Source organism: Aquila chrysaetos, chromosome 2 (assembly GCF_900496995.4).
Source record: "Aquila chrysaetos chrysaetos chromosome 2, bAquChr1.4, whole genome shotgun sequence".
Classification (NCBI taxonomy): Eukaryota; Metazoa; Chordata; class Aves; order Accipitriformes; family Accipitridae; genus Aquila; species Aquila chrysaetos.
This window is the reverse complement of record NC_044005.1, coordinates 3,236,570-3,258,487: the sequence shown is the minus strand read 5'-3', so window position 1 is coordinate 3,258,487 and position 21,918 is coordinate 3,236,570. Positions and strand designations below refer to the sequence as shown.

The 21,918-nt window shown below is 43.1% G+C and overlaps 2 protein-coding genes across 3 annotated transcripts in view; both read left to right on the top strand.

Moving 5' to 3' along the window:
- Nucleotides 1-12,654, top strand: part of SOS2 (SOS Ras/Rho guanine nucleotide exchange factor 2) — a 56,069-nt gene extending 43,415 nt beyond the window's left edge. For both annotated transcript variants that reach the window (XM_030039832.1, XM_041118526.1), the window contains exons 14-23: nucleotides 677-896; nucleotides 1,887-2,006; nucleotides 2,735-2,897; nucleotides 3,905-4,022; nucleotides 4,548-4,720; nucleotides 6,365-6,481; nucleotides 8,010-8,271; nucleotides 9,203-9,244; nucleotides 10,401-10,510; nucleotides 10,888-12,654. In XM_030039832.1, coding sequence (XP_029895692.1) covers nucleotides 677-896; nucleotides 1,887-2,006; nucleotides 2,735-2,897; nucleotides 3,905-4,022; nucleotides 4,548-4,720; nucleotides 6,365-6,481; nucleotides 8,010-8,271; nucleotides 9,203-9,244; nucleotides 10,401-10,510; nucleotides 10,888-11,397 — 1,835 coding nt within the window. In that variant the 3' untranslated portion in view covers nucleotides 11,398-12,654. The remainder of the gene's footprint in view (nucleotides 1-676; nucleotides 897-1,886; nucleotides 2,007-2,734; nucleotides 2,898-3,904; nucleotides 4,023-4,547; nucleotides 4,721-6,364; nucleotides 6,482-8,009; nucleotides 8,272-9,202; nucleotides 9,245-10,400; nucleotides 10,511-10,887) is intronic.
- A 2,191-nt stretch (nucleotides 12,655-14,845) lies between these two features.
- On the top strand, nucleotides 14,846-20,854 carry VCPKMT (valosin containing protein lysine methyltransferase). The gene is made up of 7 exons (XM_030034576.1): nucleotides 14,846-14,870; nucleotides 16,244-16,565; nucleotides 16,854-16,964; nucleotides 17,172-17,244; nucleotides 18,202-18,321; nucleotides 19,721-19,825; nucleotides 20,391-20,854. Exons 1-7 carry the CDS (start codon nucleotides 14,846-14,848, stop codon nucleotides 20,403-20,405), a joined length of 771 nt encoding a protein of 256 aa, XP_029890436.1. The 3' UTR covers nucleotides 20,406-20,854.
- Nucleotides 20,855-21,918: the final 1,064 nt, after the last annotated feature.

Below are 21,918 nucleotides of genomic sequence, written 5' to 3'. Positions count from 1 at the left end.
AGACTTGCCTTTTCAGACTGCCAGACCATACATTGGGCAATATAATTCTGAGACAAACTTAGAGGGTGGTAGTTTATCTTTTGCAGAGGTCTCCATGCTAGCTATTGCTGACCAGAGAGGAATAATTTGATATTGATTAGTCCCTTAAAAGCTATTTGTCTCGAACTGCTGAAGGTACTTCCTGTCTTGTCCACTATTTTGGGTACTGTAAATGTGGGACTAATGGTGTAAACATGTATTTCTCTAAACTTTTTGTTCTGCAGTGCACTAGTACAGCATGTTGCAAAGATCTCACTTGAAGCTTGTTGTTTACTTTTTTAGTTGTTCTCTAAGTAGATGAAGCTAGCAGTCAAAGTGAAGATGGTTGCAGCTGAGAGGAAAAAGTAAAATATAATGTATGCAGGGTCACTTTTTTCCACTTAAAAGCTGTCAGTAGATGTGGTTAAACACAACTGGGCACCCAAAAATGCGTTCACATGTGTCTGTATTTGTCAACTGATACAGGTGCAGGAACCCATAAGAAAAAAAAAGGGAACTACAAACCTAATTAATTTGCATGCAGAAATGCAGAATTTTGAGTGCATGTATAATTTGGGGGGGGGCTGGTTTTATTAGATTATCAAAAGTCATTTAAGGTAATATTTTAAAAGGTTTTTTCATGGTTTCTGTTTTGCAGGAAAATCCATGAAGAAGTGGGTGGAATCAATTGCTAAAATCATCAAGAGAAAGAAAGCTCAAGCAAATGGAATTAGTCACAACATCACCTTTGAGAGCCCACCTCCCCCAATCGAGTGGCACATTTGGCGTATTGGGCACAGCGAAACGCTGGACCTCATGACTCTGCATCCTATAGAAATTGCTCGACAGCTAACGCTTCTCGAGTCTGACCTTTATAGGTAGGGATAGAACTAATCCATATCTTTTTCAGATTATTTGAGCAAGAAAGAGTCCTAAGTTATAGAATCAGTCAAAAGTACATCTCCTTGACTTTCAGAGTTTATGGAAAGAGGTTTTCTTGCCATCTGTTCCATATCAAAATATGCAAGGCAAAAAAAAAAAAAAGTTTTTTCATCTCCATATCAGACTTCTGACAACATAAATAAGTACGGGAAGGACACTAAAATATTACAAGTAGATAATACTAACTTGTACTGTCTCCTTGTTAAAAGCAAACTTAGTGTTACATTAGTAAGAAATGCTTGTTGCATCATAAAAGGAGAACACAATTGTTTCTGCTCCTTTCCTTTATAGCTACATAGCAAAGGCCCAGGTGTAATATGCATATAACCATAGCACTGTTACATCAAGGTCCCCTAATCTAATTCTGAAGAGGTTTTTTTGTCTGGTACCATAGGTACTCGGCTGTTTCCTAGCTCTGTTGTTACCTGTGATAAATAGAGCTAGCCTTGATGTGAGAGCTAGGTTTTGCTGGGTAGAAATTCTCTAAGGTCTTACAAAACTTGAAGGTGAAGCATCCTTTTGTGCTTCAGTGACAGCAGGTTTTTCTATTGAAATAGGCCACTTCTCCAGCAGCTTGCTCGAAGTATTTCAACTTCCTATTTTTTTTTTTAAATTGTAACTGACTTTGAGATGCTTTTTAAAATAAGCTTTCAGGAAATTAAATTTACTGCTTTGTAATTTTCTTACCTGAAAATGCTTATTCAAAAATGCCAATTTCAATTAAGATAAAAATGTATTTCCTTCTATAGTCAAATACTTGTCAAAAAGTTATTTTAAGTAACTGTTTTGCAGTAGATAAGATTGGATTGTATTTGTGAAGTATCGAGTCATGATTAAGGGAAGAAATAATCTTTTAATGCAAACACAGAGTATAAAATTATTATTTGTATTGAGCATTCTTCTGCATCTTGCTTTGTCATTATCAGGGCAGTACAGCCTTCTGAACTCGTTGGTAGTGTGTGGACTAAAGAAGATAAGGAAATTAACTCCCCAAATCTATTGAAAATGATTCGTCATACTACAAATCTTACTCTTTGGTTTGAAAAGTAAGTACAGGTGGTGATAGTCTTGTGGCATTAGCTCCTGCTGAAATCCCAAGAGAAACGTTTTTCTGCTGTTTGAATTGTTTCCTTGAATCTTGAGATGGCTGTAGGGTATTACAGTAATTCCTGGTTTTGGTTCAAGGGTGTGTGCCATGCCAATCGCATACACTCCCTCTTCCTGAGTCTGGCAGGTTCTTTCCAGTTATGTCCACTTGGTCAGCACGGGTCCTACTTAATGTTTCTACAGTACATCAAAAGGTGTCGAAGGCGGTGCAGGACTCGGCACCGCTTTTCGGCATCCCTGATGAAAGCACTGTTGTGTCTGTCCCCTTATCTTAGTCTCTCTCCCTTCTCACGTGAGATGATAAAGTACTTCTGAGGACTTGGCCAATGCTGCGGTCAGAAGGGTGTAGCAGCTTGTATGTGTATACCTGACCTAGCGAGTTTAAAATGCTGCTGTAGATACAGCATGAGAGTCACCCTACTTATCCTGGATCTTGCTTGGGGTTTGCTTTATTATTTTACAGGATATGCCAAAACCTTTCTTGGCTTTCCAACTTGAACATATGTAAGATGTGATTACACAAATTTGTGCTTGAGATTCTTGAGAGCGCGCCAAAATGTGCATACTGGATGTACTGTACAGTTTTGCTTGGAAAATTTTGATTTAGTAGCTAGCAAAATGTCAGGTTTTATTTATCAGTGTTTCTCAAATTATGTCTCTTGATTAGGTGCATTGTGGAAACTGAGAACTTTGAAGAGCGAGTGGCTGTGCTGAGTAGGATTATAGAAATCCTGCAGGTTTTTCAAGATCTGAATAATTTCAATGGTGTTTTGGAGATCGTCAGTGCAATGAACTCTGTGTCAGTGTACAGACTAGATCACACATTTGAAGTAAGTTTTGGGCATTGCTCTGGCGGGGGGGGATGGGAAATAATCAGAATCCAGAAACATGTCATACACGCTTCTGAAGTGAAATCCATAGTATCCATATCGCACTTGCTTTCATGGAAGAAAACAAGTGTGAAGTGTTCGAAGTTATTTATGAGACAACATACGAGATGGGCTGGGTGTCTCAAAGGGTTTGTAATAGGAAGTGGAGCTTTTCAGCAGATTTTTTTTCTCACGAGTATTCAGCCCCAAAAGGGGAAATGCCACGATCATTCAATTGTTGTTCCTTACCCTGTCTGAGATGAACCTGTTGCTTCAGTCCAGCATTTTATGGGCATGAAAGAGGAGGATCCCAGGGCTCAGAACCCTGGACTGGAATATTTTAACAGCAGCATTTCGTATGTACGCAAGAAACGGGGGTAGAAGGGCATGGAGAGGGGATAGCTAAAGATCAGATTTCAGTTGATCACAAGAACTTCTCCTGGATGAGAGCGTCTCACAAAATTCAGATTGTTGGAGGCAGAAACAAAAACCTGCTGGAACTGTTTAGATGGATGGTAGGAAGAGAGGCTACTACACAAGTAGTGACTCCATTTTTCATTTGCCAAGGAAAAGAAATGCCTAGGATTTGGCAGCAAAGCCTCCCTTGACTAAAATAGAAAAAGCATGAATAAAATGTTTTGAGTTTTGTATGTCTTTGAAAGGCAGTACAAGGCCTTTAACTTAAATTCAAAATTACATGTTTAATTTTTATTAAATTTTAAGACCAGAGTTATGTTTGTAGGCTTGGTAGACAAAATCAGTCTGTTTACGTTAGCCTCATGATTCACATGACTAAATTGTTGGACTGATAGTGCTGTAGTCCAGAGCAAACCATTTACAAAAGAGGTTCTTTCAAATCTGAATTTCAGTTCCTAAGTTTTGCTAAGAGATCTAGAGAATTGCCTTGTTTTTGCTAACCATGCTATTGAGAAGATTTGCATCCCTGTTTTTTTTCTTTGGCAACTTAGGCACTACAGGAAAGAAAAAAAAGAGTTTTGGATGAAGCAGTAGAATTAAGTCAAGATCATTTTAAAAAATACCTAGCTAAGCTCAAGTCAATTAATCCACCCTGTGTGCCTTTCTTTGGTAAGTAACACCAGGGCAGGCTAATATTGTGTGTACTGTCATTCTTAAGTTGAGTTTGATGCAGATCTGTTAATATTGCTTAAAGTGTTTGGGGCTGTGTTTAGCTTTAAAATTTTTTTAATATAATATGTGACTGACTTCCTAGGTTTGTAATGTTTTTAGACTTAGTGTCTTTTATATAAATTTATTTTTCTAGTTTAGTATACAGATTACTGGTATTATAGTGTATTACCTTACTTGGTTTAACACTGCCTCCATATTGGTGATCTGATTATGGTGATGACCTGAAGATGTTGGGTTTTTTTTCTAAAATCAGGATCTCATGTTAAGGAGATAAAACATCTTATTTCAATAGTATATTGTTCCTGTGTAAAATGCAGACTTGATTCATTTTGCCAGCCAATAAACTGTTGGAGCATTAAAAGGAATGGTCTACGTATGCTCATACTTTGTCATTCATTAGAAATAATGAAATAATCTCTTGGAATGAAAATGAACTTTAAAAAACACTTCTCTCTTTATCAGGAATATACCTAACAAATATTTTGAAGACAGAAGAAGGGAATCCTGACTTCCTTAAAAGACAAGGGAAAGAATTAATTAACTTCAGTAAGAGGAGAAAAGTGGCTGAAATAACAGGAGAAATTCAGCAGTATCAAAACCAGCCTTACTGTTTACGGATAGAGCCAGAAATTCGGGTAATCAAACATCAAATATCTGTTTTGGGGATAGGAGAAGGAAAAGAATGTACACAACGAAAAATTGACAGATAATCTTCTGGTACTAGACTTAATCTTATGTGAACCCTGACCGTCAGAAAGTGGGGAACAGTGTTGGTAGACAAGAAAGTACCACTGCAAAGGACTAGCCGGAAGCGGGGATTTACTTGTTTGGATTCCATGTTCTGGGTCTCATTCATCCCCTTACTGTTCTGCAGCCTGGCATCAGATTTTTTAGCAACAAAACAGAATGAATAAGACATACTGACCAAACAGCAGAACTTTTTGGAGAAAAATCAGTTGCCTTTAACCTAAAATGCTCTGTATGTGCCTAGTGTGTTTAGTCCTGTCATTCTGTAACGACACCTCTGACCAAAGTCTACTGACACCGCTAACAGTCAGAGGATGTGTAGTTCAGCACAAATACCAATAGTCATTCAGCATGGCAGGAGCTAAGCAAATGTGGGGATGCACCAGTGTCAGCCAGCATTATCTTTAGAAATGAGAAGAGAGCATGCTCGAGTGGTTACTTACCCAAGACAAAGACTAGTGAATCCCAGATAATTAAAGGAATTTAAAGGAAGGTGCTGAAACAAGAAGCCAGGTAATGGTAGGTAGGTGTTTTTATATGGAGGTAATAATGATTGAAAAGCATAGCATTAAGTACCCAGCCATACTTCTAAGTGCATGGCTAATTGTAACCTTTCCAAAAAACAGCAGCGTGGACAGCTCTTGGTCTCAGCTAGTGAACAGCAGCAGGCAGGAAGCAACAAAGAAGTTGGTTACGTGAAGAATTAAATGGGCAGCAATACTGCTGTTTAAAATGTTATTTGCATTGTGCATTTAATTGCTGTGGACATGCCTGGGAAGGGTTTAGGAGACTTACAGTATTCATAAGCCAAGAAGTACATTAAGCTCGAGGGATGGCAGTATTTGTGCTGCAGAAAGAACAAATGGAAAATGCTGTAGCTCCCCACCCAGAGGCTCCAGCTGCAGCAGGAGCAGCTAACGCAGGACTGTCAGGCGTCGAGGGAGCTTTGTCCCGTCCCGTGCCCTCGGTGCCAGTCCTGTCCTAGCCATGCCTTCCCTCCGGTCCTTGTGCCGTAGCGCCATACCCTGTCCCTGCCTCTGACCTTCCTGCTTTTGTCCGCCATCCCTTCCTGTTCCTTGTAGTTAAACGATAACATCCAAAGCACCTCTAAGAAATGGCACTAGCATAACCTTTGCTCCCACTACCGTATCATCTGTATTCTGCTCCTTCCCAGATCTGTGATGTTAAGGCAAGTGTACAGGACGCTGTTGCATGGCCTTTAACGCTGCTGTGCTGTGCATGATTCACTAGTCAAAAATATTAGCAAACAATTTACAGAAGACTTAATTTACCATGCCTGGTTATTTGATGCAAGGTCATTCTTTCATGTCAGAAAACTTACCATGAACTTGGTTGTTTCTTGCATTGGATTGTTTTGTATTTATTTTGGGGAACATTTTACTCTGTTTTTCCTGGAAATAAGCTTCACGATAGTGAAAAGCTAGATTTTTAATCAGTGAATTACAAGCATTTCATTAAAATTCTGTGTACATGCTTATTTTTTAAATATTATTGATGCTTGTTTTGTTTAGAAATTCTTTGAAAATCTCAATCCTATGGGGAAGATACCAGAAAAAGAGTTTACAGATTATCTGTTCAACAAGTCATTAGAAATTGAACCTCGAAACTGCAAGCAACCACCTAGATTTGTAAGTCTTGTCCTGCAAATTAAATAGCTAAAATCCACTAGCTACTATGAAAAAGAATACACAGTTAACTCAATAAGCCATACATGTTTCCTTCAGAATTCTGTATCATGAGATGATTTTCCAGCAAAACTTGATTTAAAAATACTTTTATCTCAGATGTTTGTCGCTACTAAAACATACTACCTTTGGCTTATTTTAGAATGAACACTTTTTTTCCCCAAAGCCTAAAATATTACCGTTTAAATTTGGGTTTCTTACCATAGTCATTCAGTAGAATACATAATAACATTTCTCATTTCACAGTATCAAGAAAACTTATAGAATATTAATATTAATCAAAATATGGATTTTTCTATATCATTAATGTGTTTTCTTTAAGTAGAAGTTAATTTCTGTTTTTCTTTTGTCTAACTGTTTTGCATTGTTGCAAAAATTGAAGAATTGACAAGGTGCAACCTTCCTGCTGAAAAAAATAACAGTTCAATTCAAAGGAGTACCAATTCTATTTTTTTTTTTTTTAAAAATAGCTACTGGAGCCCAGGGTCCTTTTTTAAGCAGAAAGATTGCTCTCTAGAACACTTGGTTTTTATATGTTGTAATCGTACTGGAGTAGCTGGAGATATCTCTAATTTTTGGAAGAGATGTAAATCATTTTAGCAATCTCCTGTTAGAGGAATGAGTAAGATGATATTACAAATATGGCAAGAAAATGACAGAAATTACTGTTGCAAAAACACTGCTTACAGTAGTGTCTCAAAAATATTTGCTAAAAATAGATATCTGTGCTGCCAGTCTCAGTCAACTGGGCATGAATTCTTTACAGTTCATGATTTCCAAACTAGACATTCTTATTGGAATTTCAGGAAAGTCCAGTTCTGGGTACTGTAATGTGGTGGAGTTGTGCATACCACCGTAGGATGGGAACTTAATTCATCTTCAAAGAATCGCCTTTGATCTGTGCTGTGTTACACCTGAGCCTAATGAGGCTTGTTTCATTCACACCAGTGATGTGTGTGTAAGAATTTTGTCCTGACTAACCCAGAGGACGTAGACAACGTGCGTCTGAGCGCGTCCTTGATCTTGGACACGTGTAGGGGCCTGGTGACCTTCTGTGGCATAAGCACAAAGCATGTCTTATGGTGCTGTTACGAGGCTCTTCTGCAGGCCTGTGGGGCACTTGAAGTAACTCTCTCTCCCCCAAGGTTGTGACTTGCTCTTCCCTGTGTTTTGTCCTGATTGGCATGCATCTGAAACTTGACTCTTCATTCTTCACAGTTGTGGGGGAAAAAAAAAAAAAAAAAAAAAAAAAAAAGGAAAATTATTAAGCTGGGAAAAAAGGTTTGTTAAGCTGCATCCATAACTTTTTAGGCTGTATAGATAACAACAGACTGTACCTCAAGTCAATTGTAGAAAGGCTGTACCACTTCTTAAGGTGTATTTGATAAGTATTTTTTAAAATATCTCATAGACACTTGGCAGTTTTGCTATCTGAAATGGTAGCAGTACTAACCAGCTTTACTTTTTCCAGCCTAGAAAAACAACATACCCCCTGAAATCTCCCGGGATAAGGCCCAATACTGGCAGACATGGCTCCACCTCTGGCACCTTGAGAAGTCATCCATTGCCACTTGAAAAGGAACCGAGTAAGATAAGTTTCAGTAGAATCACTGAGGCAGAGCATGAATCAACAGTATCGGCACCAACTTCTCCGAACACCCCGTCTACACCACCAGTGTCTGCTTCTTCAGAGTTCAGTGTGTTTTTAGACATCGATCTCAACAGTTCTTATGGTAAATGTGCAATATGTTTTAATACTTGTTGTTACTGTCCCTCAGGCTTCCAAATGTATTGGTGTGTATGCCAGCCTTTTAAAAAAAAGTTCAGAATTTCATTGTGGACTATGAAGTTCTTGTCTCGGTGTTAGGTGTACTTCGGAAATTCCTGCTGTAAGTAGTTATATAAGAAGTGACATTGCCAGTCTTCTTGCCTACTGGAGCTGAGGCAATCTGTTACGGGAGATGTCACCGAGAGGCACTAATGTGCAGGGGCTATGCCTCCTTTACCAAGTATGGCACATCCGTAGAGAGAAATGGTGCTGAGGACCTGGCATCCACACCAGTGTGTGTTTCTGGAGGACAAAACACACTCTAGTGATTCTGGTTTAATTTCCTTTGAAGGGAATCCAGTCTGTGTGTTTTGAGATGTGAACCGAAGCGCCAGAAGCGGGGATGGTCAGGGTACTTGCTCCGAAACGCGGTCTTGATTACAAAAATGACACTATTCTTTCAGATGCACTGATAACACTCCCAAGCTTTGCTTGTAGCTGTGAGCAGCTCCTTAGTCTTGAAAGCAGCGCGTGATGGATCTTGGCTCTGCTCTAAGGGGGCTGCAGACTTGGCAGGCGGGTTCAGCCTGGCGGGGGGTGGGGGGGCAAAAGTGACAAACAATTTTTATATGACAAATGCTGAGGATGTTTGGGCTGCAGGGGAAGTGAACAACAACATGGTAGTGTCAGAACAGAGTAGAATAATGAAGTTTAATTCCCAGCATAACTTAAAATCACTAGTTCAGCAATATTGTACACAGGGAAGCTTAATTCATGCTAGCAGTAGATAAACTTGGAGATTATGGTGATCTTTGAGGTCATTCACAAGCATACGTTATGTGCTGTAGCGCAGTTGTTCTATCTGGAAAGTCTTTAATCGATTTTTCATTTAACAGGTAACAATAGCATCTTCGCTCCTGTCAGTTTGCCACAGTCGAGTGAGTACCGTAACTCTATTAAATGTTTCATTTAACTCTGCTTTTCCTGGTTTCAGGGAAGCTGAATGGGAGTTAAAATCTGAAATCTGGCATGAAAATGTGGGCTGCATTCATTAGGGTTCTGAGAGGATTTTTTTTTTGTACAGGTTTCAGGTCAAATGTCCAGTAAAGAATGTAAAGTCTAAAAACAGTCTGCTTTAGTTTAGTTTTGGGGTTTTTTTCCCCAGGCTCTAGCATGATTTTGCTTCTATTTCGAACGTCCTTGATGATCATTTTGTTTGACTAATGCTACAAATGAAGCAACTTGTTAATTTCATATTACCACTTAGTGAAAATAACTCTTCTGTCACTGGGAAAGGAGGGGTACTTTTGGTACCACAGCTGTGAGGGATACCCTGTATTCATCTGTGTTTTCAGCTTCTCTTTTTACTCTCTTATGACACAGGCACATATATTTTTCCATAATGTGATTAAAATTGCAAACTGGAGAGCACAGGTGCCAAATGTATTGATACAGAGCTCTGTGCACTTCTGAGAGAAAAAGCAAAGGTGTGACAAAACTCACAAATACAGGTCAGGGGGTTGTTTTGTTTCTTAACTTGGAGGATTTCCCCCACCCCCGTAAAAAGGAAGTATTAGAAATGTCCTAAAAAGCTGTAAGAGTTAATATAATCTGTTCAGTTCAGTGTATAATTCTCCTGCTTTAGAAGTGTTGCAGACCTGCTAACGAAGCCTCTAAATTTCCAAATTTGAACGTGTACCCATATGGCAGAGAGAACAAACCTTTCACTCCAAAGCATAACATAAGCATGCGGGCAGACTGCAGGCACTGTGGTAAAGGGGGTAAATTCTGCAATATAGAGAGGATTGCAGAGAAAGTTAAGTGCTCGCTAGGAGTTCACTTTATTTATTTTTCTGTCCTTTAGCACTGCCTGCTAACTGTTGCTGCTTATCTTTGATACTGGAGACCACTTTGTGAGGCATATATCTGATTAAAGAAATGAATGAGAATTTCATACAACTGAAGTTAATGTTTCATGTTGCCATTGAGCACAAAGATCTGCTTATTTGAGTTGTTTTTAGTTTGGCTTAATATTCTAGCATATGTTCCTCAGATATTGCACAAGCAGTAAAATACCTGCTTTTCTCTCTCCAGAGACTTTCTTCAGCTCGTGGGGTAGCTTTCCTAAACTAAGTGATGAGCCTCAAAACCCTCCTCCACTTCCTCCACGAAAAAAGATGGATCAGGATGCTTCTAATGCTAAGGTATTTCTGTCCTATACCGAATAACTTTGATAATAAACCAGGGAACATCGAGCATCATAGAATCATTTAGGTTGGAAAAGACCTTCAGGATTATTGAGTCTAACCATCTAGCCAAGCAGGACTTTGTTAGTCTAAAAGACTTTCAAATGCAGTGCTGCAGTTGCCCTTTTTAAGTTTCAGGTTCCCAATGTCCAGACTCTGCTAGCTACTTTAGGAACATAGTGGTCATATTCGGATCAAAGATACGGCTATGCCAGTATCATGTTTCTGACGGCACCAATAGCAGACATCAAGAGGATTCTGCATCTGTCAGAAGATAGGCTCTTTATCTATACATCTACATTTCTTAAAATGTCATCTTCTCTGTAATGTTGTAGGGAAGTTTAAAGTCGGACGACGATCCTCCAGCAATTCCACCTCGGCAGCCGCCACCTCCAAAGATACAGCCTCGTGCTCCAGCTTACACTAACCCCTTTGACCAGCCGCTGCACAGCCCTCCTCCTCCACCCCCCCGGGACCCTCTTCCTGATACTCCACCACCGGTACCGCTCCGGCCACCCGAACACTTTATCAACTGCCCTCTAAACCTCCAGCCGCCTCCGGTGGGACGCTTGCACAGAGATCCCGACTGGTTCAGGGAGGCGAGCACAGGCCCCAGCTCTCCCGGCACTCCTCCCAGCACACCCTCTCCCAGGGTACTGCGCCGCTGCTGCGTGCTCAGCGCCAGTCACAACAACCTGGTCCACCCGCCTGCGCCCCCGGTCCCACCCCGGCACAATTCGAGCCCTCAGTTACCAAAACTGCCACCAAAGACTTACAAAAGGGAGCTCTCCCACCCTCCTTTGCACAGACTGTCTTTGCTAGAAAATGCAGAAACTCCTCAATGACCTTAGCCATAGTAGTCATTGACACTGGAATAGTATTTGTAAAGTTCCTTTTTTTTATTTATTCAAAAAAGGCAGTGTATTTTAGTACTTTCACAAATTATGCTCTTAAAGTGCTGCTGATCAAGAAAAAAAAGTTTAAATTGGAAAAATAAGACTACACACACTCTAGCCTGCATCTGTTTGACAGCATTACCCTCAGGTGATCAGCAGCATTGCCTTGTTTCACATCCTCAGTGCTGACAGTTATGCCAGTATACAAAATATATCTTTTGCACTGTAAACTACACTAAATGAATTTAAACTGACATCATTTAATTGCACTGAGCCAAAAAAGGTGCGTCTGTGGAATTTTTTCAAATTTGAGCACTAGTGGCCTTTTTTTTTTTTTTTTTTTAAACTAAAAAAAAAAAGCAACGGGATGATTACACAACACAAGGATATGCAGTGTTACCGATTTTAAACCTCTGGCCACTTGCCTTCTAACTTCATGTAAGCTTGGAGGTTCGTGAGTGACAGCTACTGTTCCTGAATATTTTAATGCCATGTCTTAATTGCCATTGATTTGCTGCTGAAGACAAAAAAGAAAAATAGCTTGAAATCTAAATACCAAAATATTCAGTTGGTCTTGATTATTTTGAGAAAGGATGGACAAGGACTACCTGTCTCGGATATTGGAAAGGATCCCTAGTACTTAGCATGCATCTTGTTCAGATGTGCCTTTTTGTTTTGGTAGGCGAAGATGTCTTAAGCTAAAGAGTTGTCTACTGTTCTGGAGAACAAAGCTATATGCCGTGTATGTACAATTGTTTATATTGTATATTTACAGATAATGCTAATAACCTGTATAAATTTAAGTGACTTGAGGCCTATAATACAGTCTGCTACTCTTGCAATCTTATATGGTCAGAAGTGTTTCCTCTGGCTTAGGAACAGTCTTGCCTTCCAAACCTAATAACTTTCTTTAGATCTCACTTAACTTAATCGTGAATCCATTTTGGAAATTGGTAGCATTTAAACCAGCAAACACGTAAAGCTTTATTAAACTTTTTAAACTGATAAGTGAATGGAACTTTTATTTGCCAGTTGAACTACTTGTTTGAACTGGTGTGAGAGTGAGTCTGTTTTACTGGTAGTACTGTAGCAGCATTTATAAAGTGGTCAGAAGCCACATTTTATTTACTGGTCTGTGGCCTTTTACTGTGCTTTGTATCAGAGTTCTTAACAAGATTAATAAATCACCCCAGTCTTAATTTTTAAGAGCTTGAGCACTGTGTGTTCCTTGTAAGGACAAGGTTGGGAATTGCATTTAGTAAGTCTTTGGCAATACAAAGTGCCCCAATTTTCCATGCTGCTATTCTCAGCTGTGGCTGTCCCTTGGTCTGCAGTTGGGCCTGATACACGACAGCTCCCTGGGAGTTTAACCTTTCCCTCCACCTACTAACCCATCAGATGCCTCAGCCCTGTAGATGGAGAAGTGGTTTCTAGATGGAGAAATGGAGCACTGTGGTGGGATTTGCAGCAGCTTAGGCTTCCAAGTCACGCTCTGGCTTTTCATCAGCCTGCCTATACTGCTCCCACCATCTCAAGCATTCCCTCTGGAAAAGGAGAGGCGATATGCCTGGGGAGGGTGCTAATTTTCTTCTCCTGGGAAGATGTAGCTTGCCATCTGTCTCTTGGACAGTCTTCTACTGCCTGTGCCCTTCATGCTCCTTTCCTGAGGAAGAAGAGGGGTAGAATCCATCTGAGGTGCCACCCTGAGGGCCATTCGTGCAAGGAGCAGAACGCACTTTATAAAGGAGAGGTGCTTCATTTTGCAAAAATAATGTTCAAGAAGTCCCAAATTTGAGATGCATGAATGGGGACTGCAGGCAGGAAACGGACGATGCCTTGATTGCAGTTTTTCCTCTGCACCAAAAATGCAGCTCGTAACTCTTTTCTGTAAGTTTGTGAAGAACTCTTCTAGTGGTATCTGGTGGTGAAATTCAGCTCAGTGAACTACTGCCCTAATGCTCTCTGCATAGCAAAGGCAGGCTGTCAGGTTTTCACTGTTCCAGTGATCTGCAGAATAAGCTGAACAAGTGAATTTTTTTATTTAGTTCCTTGTATTAACTCTTTTGAAGTCCTCAGCACCAGCTATTGCTAAAAGAGGAGTAATCTCTTTTCAGACTTCTACATTTTGTGTGTTGTTGAAGGGGAAAAAATCCTCTCCCAAATTTTAAAATATATAGATGTCAGCTTTATACCTTCCTGCACAAGTGCTTAGACCAGAAGCATTTTCAATATACCATTTTAAAATATATCATAGCTTTATATTTTGGTACTGACTCAGCAAAGCCCTTACCAGATCATTTTAAGCTGAGCATCTGCTGATTAGTAATGGTTTCCATATGTATCAAAGTACTTCCTTCCATCAAGACCTTTGTGATGGACTTTGAGGAGAGTTTAAACTTGTGGAAGCAGGAGCATACATTTATTAGGGTTAACCTGGAAATGATGCTGCGCAGGGGTGCCATTCTCAGAACAGGCTTTTTTAGGTGCCAACTTACATTTGAAGTTGACAACCTACAAAAATACCTGGGGGGCTGTGAAACACTTCCTTCTTTTAACTCTTAAACCTGATTGTGAAAGAGTAAGTTTGGGCAGCAGCTCTGAATTCCACAGCTGAAGCCAGAGAAAAAGAAATACATAACTCAGTGGGGCCCAGAATGGTTTGATTAGGAAAAATAGTGATGCGGTTAACAAAGTCTCAAGCCTAGGTCATCGTTCTCTGTTAGATTGGACAGAGGTAGGCATTCCTGCAGGAGCCTCTCGCTGCTATCTGGGGATGTCCTGGGCAGCGAAGGTGACCATTGTTCCTGGTGGGCCCTCAGGACCTGTCCTCTGCCAGGGACCAAAGGGACAGACATGAGCCTGCGAGTCCACGTTGCTATTTTGCCAGTGGCAGGTCATGTTAAGCAAGTCCTGCTGCCTTCCTCAGCCTCTCACTTCTTCTCCCCTGGTGCCCCTTCAGCTGTGCGTGGTCGTGCTCTGCACTGGATATGGAAAAAGATCCTGTGGGTTTTTTGCAGGCCAGGCTTAAAGCATCAGCACCCAGAAGTGATCAACAGCGGTGCTGGGACAGTAAAGCTCCAGGAGGATGAGGGCAGAGGAGAGCAGGAATCTCTTACATTAGATCTCCCAACCGGGGCAGTGATACGAAAACACGAGATAACTTGTGTTAGAAGGCAGCAGCTAAACAATGTTCCTAGCCGCATTTCCCATGCATGAAACGTGACTTTTACCTTTATGGGGCCAGTTCCAGAGTTAACCTAAAGTACATAAATCACAGCATGATTCAGAAAAGGGGCCTTGCTTATGGGTAACTTACCACACAATTAAACTGTCTTCCAAGCGTAACAGGAGCTGGAAAATACAAAGACAAGCATTCCAAGGCAGGGCGGCAGCAGCGATGCCAGTGGCTCAAAGTACAGCGGGTACAGCAACACACGTTCCCAAAGTAACTGTTTGGCTGTGCAAGTGGTCGAAGGCAGGCAGATTCCCACCAGTGCGGTTCGAGGGAATGCCAAGATAGCAATAAATTAACATTTCAGTTACTTCATAATTAGAGGGATAGATAAAAAGAGCAAAAAAAATGCTAGAGGGGGAAAACGTGAAATTGCTGGGTTTGAAGATGGCTTGTGTGGGAAAAGGCAGTTCCCTCAGAAAAGTGCAGATAAACAGATGGAATGTGAACACAGTTAATAGCAAAAGAAACATCTTTCTAGTTGTTTTCAGTGATCCTATTTTGAGTTGCTGAGTTTCAGCGTTTCCCCCTGCTCTGGAGCTGGAATAACTTCTTTGGGTGCTATGGTGTCGCTACAGCAGATCAAAACCAAGAAGGGATAAAAGAAACCATCTTTTGTTTCTTTTTTTCCCAGTTTTCAGAAACACACCACAAGTCTGAATATACCATTTGGAATACCTAGCAAATGCAGTTAACTCCTCCCTGGGGAAGGGAGTGAGCATTGGTAAGAAGTGCTAAGGAATAAGGTAATAAAAACTTTCTTCCACATGTCCAAGGAAAAAATCAAAAGCCTTTGCACTTAAAAATGTTGATGCACAGTCAACTCATGCTCAGCTGCTTTTTTAAAACCTTTTTGTAAGTTTAAATGTTGGATGAGGGTCTACAACACCCATGATTTCTAGCAATCCTCTGGCTGTCGTGGGACTGCATGCCCGCAGTGCTTACAGGCTGCACTGATGAACTTGTGAAGTAGATTTTGAATCACTGTGTGTTAATTTTCAGGCGGTTCACGCGTGGAAAATTTTCTTCACGGCTGCCTTTCCTCTGGCTGATGTTTCATGTCGTCTTTAGTCTGCTGGGCTAAATCAGGAAGGTCTGACTTACTGTCAGACTTACAAGCTCCTGCATGTAGCCTGCAAATGGAGGTTTCTCATCTCTGAGGGAAGTCTGATTTTGTGGCAAATGCACCCAAGGCCGCACTCCCCAGACGAGCGATGGCTGCTGCCGTTCTCCCTTCCAACAACCCGGCCAGTTAACGCGGCAGCTCTGCGTTCGCTCCTCTGCTGCCAGCTAGCACTGAAAACAACTAAAAGTACGCTTTTCTGTCAAGGAAGGATAGCCCGGAATATATGCTTTCATATAATTCACGGCCAACTCGCAGGAGAGTTGGCCAGGAGGGGTTAGGGAGCGGTTTACACGGAACAGCTACCTCGGGGATTCCTGCCGCTTCAGGGGAGCGGCTGGGGCTGAGGCGCGGCCGCCCGGGCGGGTGAAGGGAGGGCGGCATCGATACAGAGCGCGGCCGGGCAGCCCGGAACGCCTCACGGGCACGGCTGAGGTGAGGGAGCTGCCCACGACCGCCATTTCCTCTCACCCGGGCGGGGCGGCCCCGGGCGGGAAGGAGGGAAGGAGGGAGGGAGGGGCGGCGCCGCCGCCGCCTCAGTGCCGCGGCCATGGCGGGCTTCGTGCGGGAGCTGGAGCGGCGGGGCGGACCGGCTCTGCGGCTGGAGCAGCGGGCGGCGGGCGGCGTGGGCTGCGTGGTGTGGGACGCCGCGTTGGTTCTCGCCAAATTCCTGGAAACCGGCGCCTGCCCCCTCGCCCGACGCGACGTTCTGGAGTTGGGCGCCGGTACCGGTGCTGTCGGAATCATGGCGGCCACCTTGGGGTGAGCGGCGCCGGCCGGGGCTTGCGGGAGGGCGGACGGGGCCGCTCCGCTCCGGTTCCCGCCTGCCCGGGCGAGGGCGAAGCGGGGACAACGCTGCGACTGCCGGGAAGGGGCAGGGGCAGGTCCCCGCTGCCGGTTTCCCCACCTCTTATCCCGCTTTTTTTTTTTTTTTGGCGTTATTTACGTGAAATCCTGCAAATTCTCACAAAATGCCCGTTTGGTGCGTGGTCGCTGTGGCGAGGGGCCGGGGCCGGTGGGTCGGGCCGTAACCCCGTGTGTGTGTTCCAGGGCGAACGTGACGGTCACCGACCTTGAGGAGCTGCAGGAGCTGTTGACGGTTAATATAGAGAACAACAAACATCTGGTGACAGGGTCAGTCCGAGCCAAGGTACTGAAATGGTTTGTATGATCCTTTAACGTTTCTGTTCAGCTTTAACGGGGCTTCTGCTCTTGCCGTGTTAAATCCCCAGATACACGTGAAAACACCGCTGTAAAAGGGAAGCTCAGCGTAAGAACACAGTAGTTAACTTCACGCTCAGTCCTTTAGCAGTATGTGCTGTATTATTATCGAAGCTTGTTTTCACCTTTTTTTTTGCTTCTTTTTAGGGGCGAAGATGTTACAGAATTTCAGCCTCCCCCCGATTATATACTAATGGCTGATTGCATTTACTATGAGGAGGTAAATGAGGACTTTGCAAAACCCCTGTAGAAAGCTTCCTTGGGAAGGGTGTGGGTTCAGTGTGAGAAGTGTTGAAATAAATACTGTGCTTGCGTCTTGGCCCCCGTGGTTCAGAGGAATACGTAGAACAAGGCTAGAAAAGGCATTTTTAACAGATTAAAGGCTATCTGAGATTCAACCAGATACCTTTTTTATGCTTAAAAAAAACCCCAAACTTAATATTTGTGCCAACCCCCCGCCCCTTTTTCTTTTACATTGGGAATGAAGTGTGAAGCAAAACATTGTAACTGATAGTTACAAACTGTTTAATGCATTGGTAAATGAAGTTTAATAGTGCCACATTTGCATTGTTTGGGTTCTCCTCACACTTCCCTTGGCAAGGCAAAAGGAGAAGTCATGCTCTGCCTAAGTGGTTGCTGTAGTCCGCCTCACCTCCTCAGCGGGAGCTCTGTAGGATGTGCACAGAGAGCTAACAGAAGCTGCAAAAAAAGGGAAATGACCTGAAGAGCCCTATATCCCAGTGCCCTTTCAGTGGTCTTACCAGCCTCTTGCATTGGTTCCCTGTGTGTTGGTCCTGTTTTGATACGTAGTAGTCTGGATCTTAGCTATGTTCCAAGAACGGTTGAGAAAATTCTCACTTTTGAAACGTGTCAAGAAACAGTCATTGTTGTGTGCCTCAAGGAAATGCCTGCTCAGCAGTGTGGGATGTTTTTGGCTTTGATGCTAGCTCGGTTTTCTTGGTCAGTCTGTGAAACTCTTCTCCTATGTAGTCTCCCTTTCTCCTCTGCTTTCCAGCTTGCCCCCATGTTCTTTTTGTCCCAGTTAAAGTACTAAAAATAACTCCTGAAAAGCAAAACTGGAAAGTTCTCTCTTGGGTGAAGACTTTAGTTAGAGGGTATTGTGCCAGTAAAATGAACTTGAAATCTAAGTGGGAAATACTTAACCTCTTTTGGGCAGTCATTAGAACCATTACTGAAGACACTGAAGGACCTTACTGGCCCTGATACGTGCATCTTGTGCTGTTACGAGCAGAGGACTATGGGAAAGAACCCTGAAATTGAGAGAAAATACTTTGAGGTAAGTGTTTTTAACGTGCGCATTTTGAACACAAGGATAATAGCTTGGATACAGGAGGTCTTTGTATTGGATCAGCTGAACATCAACGGCAGTTGCTACACATACAGATTCAGGTTGACTGCACAAAGTAGAGTTTGTAGCAGGAGAAGCACGTTTGTCTTTACATGGGGCAGAAAATTTGGATGGTGACTTGTGAAATTATTGTCCAACTTAGCAGTAGCGACTTTCTGGATACGTACTGAGCTTTCCTTCCCTCAAAAGGTTGAACTAACCTTTCTTGCCTTACTAATCTTAACTGTATTGATGCTTTTGGTCCAGGCAGCCAGGCTTGCATAGGTTGTTAAAAGCTTCTCTAGCTTGTGATACCTTCCACATTTGCAAAAGGGCCACCATATGTGAGGCAATACCTGTCGAAATCAAAACAATCATTTAGCATATTCCATTGAAAGCAAAGGGAAAATACGGGTAAAGTTTTCCAGAGTAGACTCTGCTAAGTGATATAGCTGCTTTTGCAAAAATTTCCTCCCCCCTCTCCTGAGGGAGCGTTAATAGGAGATATAGTGAAATAGTCCAGCTGTATCTTCTGTGCAGGTAAAGAAAAGGAGCACAAGTAACAGCTGAATCCTCCTAAGGTTGTGGGGATGGCAGTCAGTGCAGGCTTCAACTCTGCACCTGTGAAGTCTGCTGAAAAGTAGCCCTTGTGCAGGAGTACTGGATTGTATGTAGTAATACTGCTACTACAGAAAAGGGGAAGGGCAAGAATTCCAGGGTGATTTGTACATGTTAATAAAAGCACCTCTTTGATAATTAGCCATGCCTCGAACTCTTGTGGGGACCTGTGAGGAGGGTTCCTATAATTGACATCAGCTCTGATGAGGTGCCACTCCTACGATAAACCCAATAGGTGTTTCTGGATGATTTCTGCTCTCTTGTAATTTATTTCCTTCCTTAGCTTGCCAGGGTTCAGCCAAGTTAATCTTCTGAGTGCATTGCAGACTTGATGCTGGGGCTTTTTAGCCTTTTTTTTCCCCTTCCCCTCCAGTTGAGAAGGTTGGCAGACAGAGGCAGGTGCTGTGGTTTGGCTTAGGACTTCGGAGAGTGGAGGAAGCAAATTGCTTTTATCACAAGTTTTTAGATTTTTCTTAAATGTTTCAAGGTGTCTGTAACTTCGAATTGGCGCTGGAGTAGTTAAAACGAGGGTAAACGAGCTGCACGGGGAGAAAAACGGCTTACACGTTTGTAGAGGCCTTTAGTGGAACGGTCTGAGCGTGGTGGTTCCAGCTTCCTAAGGCTTCTTGCCCTCATGCAGTATATTGTGGGACCTTTTTAACTCAACATGCTTAGTTCAAAAGGGTGGTCAGTGTCATTTGAATCGTTTTGTGTGTTCTCTGATAACCAGCTGCTTCAGATGGACTTTGAGCTGGAAGAAATTCCCCTGGATAAGCACGATGAAGAGTATCGCAGCGAAGACATTCATATCATGAATATCCACAGGAAACAAACGGTAGGTTAATTTAACTGGCGCAGCGAACGCTGCCAGGAATTCATAGAGCTGCTGTTTACTTGGCGTAGTGTGAGCGTTCCAGGGGTGAAGCTCTAAAGTGACTGTGAAATACTGTTAGGGACCCTGTGGAACTGCGGACCAGAACCGTGCGTGTACAAAGGAGCTACTTTGTCCTGAAACCCAGCACGCTGCCACGTGCCAGCCTTTGTCTGCAGCAGGACCATCCTTGAGCTGCACGCTGATTTTTCTCTTCTGCTTCCACACTCTGTAGGGCAGTGGGATCTCAAAACTGGAGTTTTGAGGCACCAAAGCAATTAAAATAGTACGCCCACTGCTGCTTTTAGTACTGTGTGCTCTGCTGTACAGCCCTCTCCCCAAAACCAGTCTCTAGACGTGGTACTTGGCACCTGTCAGGCTTGATTAGATCATTTTTTGGTTAATTGATGGAGCAGACAGTTATGCATGAGGAAGATTACTTTGCATATTGCACTGACACAACATGCGGGTCCAGTGCCAAAAACGGGCCACTTAAAAATCAGTACTTTTTTTTAAAATCTCTTCACAGAATTTTCCATCGTGAGATCTTTGACCACAGTATCTGTCCTTTGGCAACTGGTAGAGCTCTGGAGAAGAGGGAGAGGGTATAGAATAACACCACAAAGGGACTGTCTCCAGTGTGGTTTGTGACTCATCTACGGAAAACGGCTTCTCGATGGTGGACTTGGCATGAGGCACCAGAAGAAGTTAGACTAGATCCACTGATTGCGCCTTCCAAGAGGACAGACGTGAGCTGTCGATGTCTGCCAGCTGAGGCAGAGGAAGGCAGAAAACGGAACCAGAGCTTCACCCAGAGCAGCACTGGGTGCATGTTCTGCTTACCTCTGCTTGTTAGAGCAGCGGGCGGCTTGCCGAGTGCTCGCGGAGCAGATCCGAGGACACCGCACCACGGTCTCTGTGAGGAGAAAACTCTCGGAGCGGGCTCAATCACACAGCCCCAGATAGACAGTTAATAAAATTTTTTACACTTGAGATGGGTGTCAGATGGTGGGGTTTGTTGCTTTTTCTTTCAGCCTGTGGTTTCTGTGTCATTCCTGCGTTGCAGAGGTCCTGGGAGTCTCATTCCAGGAGCAGAGGCTGTCGTGGCGGTAGGTACTGCACAGATAGAACACGCACGTGGTCCCTGCGCCTCTGTGAAATTGTTCTTCCTTTTGATTTCACCTGCGCTTTTCTGGTACAACGATCCGCAGCGTTAAAGTTCGACACCTTCAAACGATTCTGGTGAGCAGGCTCGTTGTTGCTGTTGGTATTCCTCACCAAGCTGCCTCTTGTTTTGCACAGCGATGGCTTTGAGATGTAATTTCAAAGTAAATCTCACTTCTGCTCTGTAGCGGCAGCGGCCGTGGCTGCCTGCGCCATCCCGCAGCCCTGGCTGCGCGCTGTGAAAGTAGGTCTGCTGCGACAGAGGTGCTGCTCAACGTGATATGGAACGGCCCGTTACAATTCCTTGTTCACGCTGCGCACAGCACGAGCGGTCCCTGCTTCAGAAACCTGAGTATTTAGGCTAAATGCACTGGGTTTTCTCAAAACCTCAGCTGTTGGTTTGGGGGGAGCCTTGTTTGTGGGCCCCCGGGTGCTTTCTGGGCCTGCCCTGAGCTCGGGCTCCCTTTATCTCCAGCAAGAGCGTTCCTTGCGAACTTCACACTCCATAAAACGCTGTCCTGGCTTGCAAAGCACAACAGTGATGATGAGTGAATGCACAGCAAAGCGAGAATGTAATTTGTCCTAACCGCACGTGTTATTTGTTAACTTGTTATGAAAAGAGCTCCTTAATTAACCGGTGGCCTGCAGGAAGATATTTACTGGCATGTTTACGCCAGCATCACTTCCCTGGTAGAAACTCTTGTTCCAGAAGTGGTGTCTGAAGGTGCGAGAGCCGTGCCGTTTGCCGATAGCATCTCCCTGCAGCCGCAGCCTCTCTGCTGACTGCAGACCCCTGGGAGGAGGGGAGCAGCGTTTCCCAGGGGTTTGGTGCTTGACGGAATAATTGTATTTTATCGATGGGCCGTGTGATTTCAGCGCTTCCCTTTATATAC